At 34.0% G+C, this 7,387-nt stretch overlaps 1 protein-coding gene across 1 annotated transcript; it reads left to right on the plus strand.

Moving 5' to 3' along the window:
* Positions 1–2,201: 2,201 nt before the first annotated feature.
* LOC122293714 lies at positions 2,202–2,597 on the plus strand. Its single transcript, XM_043102211.1, has one exon. It carries the CDS (start codon positions 2,202–2,204, stop codon positions 2,595–2,597), a length of 396 nt encoding a protein of 131 aa, XP_042958145.1.
* Positions 2,598–7,387: the final 4,790 nt, after the last annotated feature.

Consider the following 7,387-nt stretch of genomic DNA (forward strand, 5'->3'; position numbering starts at 1 on the left):
TTTCATTAACCTCAAAATTGTATGTGGCTTCTTGGGGTTCCAGCAAGAACAGTAAAGGATAGCCCCAGACAGGGTAACCAGCATGTGGTTGGTTGAGTTTCCTTTGTTTCCATGGGAAAGATTATGGCCAGACAGCCAGGCATATACCTCACCACGTTCCTACCTGCAACCCGTTGTTCAAGGCTTGTGGCTGACCTCTCTACAGACTACGTATTTTTCCTTCTCTATATTATTTTCATTAAGAATTTTTCACAAATAGTTGGTAGTATGTCTAAGTTTACTATATTATGAAACATTTTAACATAAAAATTAGTTAATTCATGGAGAAATTATGGTTAAATTAAAAGTAATGCACACAATATAATCGAAAGCTTTGTTTTTTGTTTTCTTGCAAGTTTTACGAAAGCTACGACTTTGAAGTAATATCATATATATCAACACTGACAAGTTTTACAAAATCCTCAAGTTATCCAACAAATCAAATAGAGAACAAATAACAGAGAATAGACAACTCACTTCAATATAAAATCAAAAGACCTTAGCCACTTCATCTCGCATAATATTACAGTAAGTAACCATCATTCATTAAAGACCCAAGTAATAGATAGAAGACTTAATAATAAAGCAGAGGTTAAGCAAAGAACAAACCTTGGGCTCTTGAGAGTGAAGAATTAAAGATAGGGCTTTGGAGAGGTTGAGATTGAGAGAGGGACGACGCCTAGGGTTTCAGAGAGATTGAGAGAGGGCTTTCGGCGCAGAGATAAGAGAGCGGGAGAGAAAAAGTAAGAAGAAAAATTAAAATTGAGAGTCAATCGATGAGTCGAGAGAGACCTAGAGACGATTTTCACATTAAAAAAAAAAAAACCCCCGATACCTAGCCCGGGTCACCCGGGTTTCATAAGGCTGGTTTCGGCCTGGTTTTAATCTGGGCCGAAAACTGCATCCAAGAACCCGGTTATCTGAATCCTGGGCTAGGCTGGGTAAAAACCTGCTTGGATAAACAATTCTAATTATTGGGGTGTGAAATACACGTGACCATTTTAATTTAGAAGAGCCGTAGATCAAGCATATTCAAATCTTGGAGAAGAAAGGAGAACAAAATATGATAGAAATGGTCAAGAGTTAGAATATTAGGCGGGCAGGTTGGAATAAGAGATGAGACCAATGATTTTAAGAAAAAAATAAAAATTGAATAAAATAATTATTTTGTTCATATTCAAATTAAACTCTAAAGTTAAGACGGCTGTGTTTGTGGTTGTTTTTCACATGCTTGCATGGCAGCAGAGCAATGAGATATGGCCTTTTAGGTCGTTATAGGCAGAAATTCTCTCTTTTCTTGATTTCTGTGTACTTTCGTGAGCCATCACTGACTATGAGCTTATTGGTTCAGGAAATTTCCCCACGCGGTCACAGGAGCCTTCTGAGTTTTTTCACCACAAAGCGGGTTGATCGCATTTACGCGTCCTGGAAACTTGGTTCCGTTTGATAGGAGAGAATTTTGGGACGAAGATTTTAAGTTTTTAAATAAAAATTAAATTATAAAAAAATTGAATTATTTATTATATTTTATATAAAAATTTAAAAAAATTATAATAATGAAATGAGTATTTTGAATTTGATAAAAAATTTTATAAAGAGCAATGCTACATACAGTCACTTTTGCGTACTCCTTACGCACTCCACTGATATGATTGGCTGGATTAATTTTTTTTTTAATATCCAACCAATCATATCACTAGAGTGTACAAAAGAGTCTACAAAAAGGACTACACATAGAATTTTTGTTTTATAAAACCAACTCACCTGTAGCTCTCTTCTCCTCGTCACTGCCATAAATAAATTTCATTTAGCTAGCTAGATAGATATATTGCTCTCAACCAACCTACGATATGGTGTTTCCCTACACTTCTTCGACTGCTAACTCCATTTCTAGCGCTGCCTCCTTGCCCCCACGTCCGTACCATCGCTCCGGCCACCCCACATCATCGCCCACCGATGGCGTAGCCAAGTGTTCTGCTGTTCGCCGCCTGATATTGGTCCTGGTTTCTATGTTCATCATATTCAGCTGTATCATCTCGATAGCATGGCTTATCCTAAAACCCAAAACTCCCCTTTTCAAACTTGATTCCCTCAACGTCTCCAACTTTGCTGTCTCCGAATCAAAACATATCATAAGTGGAAACTTCGCCATCGTAATCCTCATGACTAATCCCAACAAGAAAATGAACTTGTACTTTGACAATTTCGATGCATCTGTGTTTTACAGGAAAACCTGTCTTTCTATGACTTCGATTAAACCTCTCTCTTTGGAGAAGATGGAACGAACAAGCTTTGCCGCCGAGCTAAAAGCAAATTCGCATCGCTCTCTGAAGAGAGAGGAGTTGAAGGACTTGGGCGAGAAGTTAAGGCGTGGGTGGGTTGACTTTGAAGTGAACATGTGGGTTTCAACAACGTTTGGAGCTGGAAATTGGCTTAGCATGAAAAGATCAATGGCTGTTAATTGCAAGAATCTCAACGTTATCTTCTCATCTTCTTCGAAATCAACTGGAATGCTCGAAGATCAAATCATAGAAAATTGCGTGGTTGTTTATTCCTGATACTAGCTTTGGGCCCGGCCGGGAGCTGTTTCTTGGAGGCCGGTTTTTTGGTGCTGCCTTTCTCTTCTGCTTTTTTGACTCCGAGTCAATGCCAGTTTTTAGTGGGTTGTAAGTTGTAGCTTGTTTCTTGCATCGTATTGTTTTAACTTGAGTTTTGTTCATTTGTTGATTTAATGATTAATATTGTGCTTTCCTCATACTAGCTTATGGTTCCATTTTATCGATAAAAGAGTAACTTATATATAGTTATAAAGTGTGTAAATATCGTGCAATCGTTTTTAAAAAGAAAAATAAGGGCTATTATTAAAAAATTAATTTCTTTTCATATAAATTTTATATTTATTTACTTTTTTTTAAATATTTATACAACACTTAAATACTCACGATTGTAACTATCATTTCTAATTATATATGTTGAAAAGGCTAGGAAATTTATGAGACTTTTGCCTACTTCTAGTATAAAATGTTGCTTATTTTTTAAGCATAAAAATATTTGTTATTCTGAATCTTTTCATTCTTCGATCGGCCTTTAATTTCTTTTACTTTCTTTGTTCGTATTTGTCTTTTTTTCTTAGTGCATGTCATTTCGTTTACTGGCGTGTGGGTCGAGTGATTATCATATTTTATATATTGAAAATGATTGAAGGACAATGAAGCCAATCAGATGCTTCCAAAAGGTATGTCGCCATCCATGGTGAGGTAAAGTCAAGATTCTATTTGAATGGATATAAAGTTTAATAAAATTATAAATTAATATAAAAATTCTATGAGAGAGAGATTTTAATTTTGTTGTTTATATAAAGTTTTTTCTTATTATTTTTACACCATATATATACTTTTCTTATTTTTTTTTTATTTGGCTATTAGTTGGAAAATTTTAAAATAAAAACAATGATGTATATCTACAATTTTTTTACAATTAGTTTATAATTTCAAGGATAATTATACAAATTTAAATATTCAAATAAAAAATAATAATTATATTTCAAGGTCTTTACGTTATGAGTAATATTAATATTATATATAGTCATAGAGTGTGTAAGTGTCGTGTAGTCATTTCAAAAAAGAGTGAGATCCACTGTTAACAAGTAAATTTCTTTTCATGTAAATTTTCTATTTACTCACTTTTTTCAAAGTAATTACACAACCCTCGTACGAATGCTACTATTATTTCTCTTATATTACACACTATCCACATGATTTGATTTAATTTAAAAAATAAATTTTAAAATTTAAATATTACAAATCAAATCATTATACTTACAAGACTTTAAATGGATGGTAAACAATACTCCTTGTATGTTTACTAAAAGTTTTATGCTTTTTTTTACATCAAATCTTAAATTTAAGGGTAATGTTGTCATTGAAAAGAGCTTATGAATCCCTAACGAAAGCAATTAGTAATCATTGGAATTATTCATTTTTATATATTTTTTGCTTATCAGTTTAAATTGACTGAATGAAGATTAAATGTTTTAAATAATTTATTATACAATTTCCTCTGTAAATATTGGATTAAGTGATGCCATTGGGATCTAATGTGGATACTTAAAAAGTTCATTGGAAGATGGATTTATAAAAAAATTAACTAGTTTATATTATAATTATAATGTTACTTTTATTTGGCATCTATATATATTTAGAGAGAGAGAGAGAGAGAGAGAGAGAGAGAGAGAGAGGTAGGTTGTGGATGTGTTACTTTTATTTGGCATCTACAAAGTTTTGAATATCATTGGCTGGTGAGACACACGTGACAATTTGATTACCGCAAAGCTATATATAGATCAAGCATATTCAAATCGTGGACACCTAGCTTATAGATTATAGTCTATTTTAATCAAAAATATGAGACTTGAATCATGACATCTACAATAGATGGGCTTGACAAGGACATCGGGAATTTAAGCAATAGAGATTATGATATCACATATAATAAGTGAGGGTAATTGGTGTATAGGATCCCACATTATTTGGGAGAAAGAAATCTAGTTCTTGCTTATTATAATGTTCCAATTGAAATCCAATTGTATTATTGTCTAGTCCTTTTAAAATATAAGTTAGTAGTTTGAGCCTTCCATTAGAGCGTTATATATACGTTAATTAGGTTATCATAGGTTTTAATTGGCCTTGATCAGTGGAGATAAATTGAAGATATACTTGCATGTATGCATTTTCAAATCTTGTATATTCTACATCATATATTTCCTTTCACTTATTTGGGGGGCAGAAGCCATTATTGTAACAACTAGGTTCAATGTCAAGCTATTTTTTTTTTTTTAAATTAGATTTATATTTGCTAAAAGTCCATATGAGTTGTCAAATATGTTTATTTTTTTAAATAGACTACAGGCCTAAAAATCTCTGTTTTGGTAGATTATAATTTTCTTTGAATTTCATATTTAGGTTAAAAGTGTTTTTATGGGTCGAGATAAATTTTTGAAGAAGATAGATTATTATTATTATTATTATTATTATTTTGAGTTTAAGTTGAGGTTTAAAATTAAGGGAATAGCCCTTTTATTAATTTCCTATACTATCCAAACGGTGGACCCAAATATTTGAATAGGCCTACCTAATCACCCATAAGCCCAATCCCATTCCCGTGCGAACCAACTATCAAGATCTTTTTCTTCATGCACACTTTGATCATGTCTATTTCTCTCTTCAAGCACATCTCTCCTCTCCTCTCTAGGGTTTTTGTTTTCAAATGCCTATATATATGCATACTATTTCCTCTCATGGGTGAAGAAACTTCAAGCCGCATCTTTCAGTGAAACACCACCATAAGCTGCTCAGCCCACACGAAGCCTCTAGCCACCCCCACTCACCAAGAACCACCGATTTAATTGTTGCCCTCCACATCTAGGAAGAACCCATAGCCACGGTAACAAATAGCAGCTACCCCACATGATGTCCAGCAGCCCGCGTCTCCTCCACGTAGTGCCACTCACCACCATGGCTCCAACCATTTAAGATCAGACCATGTGGTTTCCCTGGCCTCAATTCTTCTCAGTCAAAGCCATCAACCCAAGTCACCCAACCACCGAGATTAGAGCAACCTTCACGCAGCGACCCCCCCACTGCCCAGACAACATGAAACTGTAGCACCACTGCGCTGCCACCATGAAACTCTCATTGCAAACCACCACCTTGACTCCCTCTGGTACGCAGCAACACCCTAACACGCTGAAGCCAGCCCCTCACATTCCCTGACTGTCACGTCGCCTCCTTCACTTTCAGACCACCGAAAACCACCATTGATAGCCACGTTGCGATGCCTTGAGCGCACAAAAGAGCAAACCTTTGTTTTTGCCCCCCAAAAACAAAGCAGCTTGTCCATTAAGTGCCTTCTTGGCAAGCTGCCTAGGCACTTGCTGTTAGAATATTTTAAATATGGGCTGCTTTTGATTGCATGCTTTATAAAAACGTGTTAGATAAAAATAGCTCATAATGGTACTTTGATTAAACCCACAAGTTAAGTGATCATTTTGGGGTTCATTGCACCTTAGTAAAATAGGATTATATCCTATTTAAAATGTGGTTAATTGTATGTAGGCCTAAAAGTTAAAAGGGTCTTATTCTGTTTTTTCTAGACTCATTGGTTTTTGGAGTTTTTAATGGGAGGACTCCACATAAGACTTCTATATATATGGCTAGGTCCCCTCTCCTCTCCATATACGTATGTGTGTTTATTAGCTTGTCCCATTGATAGCTAATACTTTTGTGAGGAGAAGGAGAGGAAGAGTTGGCCACTAATATTTTCAAGTGGGATTTCAATTTTGCTTTCAAGATGGCTTCTGCAGGTATGATATCTATATTTTATAATCCTTTTATTTATTAAGATTCTTCTCTCTAGCATGTGTTTCTGGTTTTTTTTTTTTTCTTTTAACATATGGTATCAGAGCCGGTCATGCTAGGATTAGAATCTTTCGTATAAATTGGTATCAGATACATATTTTTTTTCCGTTTCATTTGTTCCGAAAGCAATATTATTTGTAAATTTCTTTACTTCTCTGTGGGTTTTCATTTTACATATTCGGTTGAAAAGTCAAATGATATCTCAACTATTCTTCTTTTCTTATTACTCCTGTCGTTATTGTTGTTTTTTTTTTCTTATTAAGGTTATACCGATTACATTTAATTTGTAATTTTCTTTTAAGTTGATACCCATTATTTTAAAACATTGTATATGTGTTTTTCGGGTATTTAATATTGTTTCCCCTAAATTAATTTTATTTTTTGATTCAAGAATTGCAAGAAATTGAGAAAAATCCATTTGAAAACCCTTTGACCCGAATTTCAGACCCATGACCCGATTATGACCCGGCTGGAGGTAGAAGATGAATTCTCCTCCAGCTTTGACAATGCCCACTTGCACCAAGTGGTGTGTGCGGCGCCTGAGGACATATAGACAGTGTTTTTTGTTCGTTTCTTTTTCCAGTATTCATTCACTCGCCCTATTAATTTTTTCTATATTATTTGAAAATTTTTTGTATGACCATAAGATCCTGTTTTATAATTTAGAGCATTATTTACGCATTTTTTAATTAGCTACATTATACTAAAAATTGTGATACGTTTTCTGGTGAATGTTCAATGCCTTATAAGATCTATGCATATGTGTACTCTCTCTAAGCATGAATGTGGTTGCATGTTATTTTTGTAACTTGTTATAAACATTCTTTTGTAAATATATGCTTTTCAAAGTTCATATTTAATTTTAGACATATCTATTATCTTATATGCTTGATCTGTTTATATATTTATATATATATATATTTTTCTTTTTC

This window comes from Carya illinoinensis, chromosome 14 (genome assembly GCF_018687715.1).
Source record: "Carya illinoinensis cultivar Pawnee chromosome 14, C.illinoinensisPawnee_v1, whole genome shotgun sequence".
NCBI classification, from domain to species: domain Eukaryota; kingdom Viridiplantae; phylum Streptophyta; class Magnoliopsida; order Fagales; family Juglandaceae; genus Carya; species Carya illinoinensis.

Bases quoted from the DNA above. Each gene is read 5' to 3' on its own strand.
- LOC122293714 (XM_043102211.1), top strand. From the start codon at position 2,202: ATGACTAATCCCAACAAGAAAATGAACTTGTACTTTGACAATTTCGAT.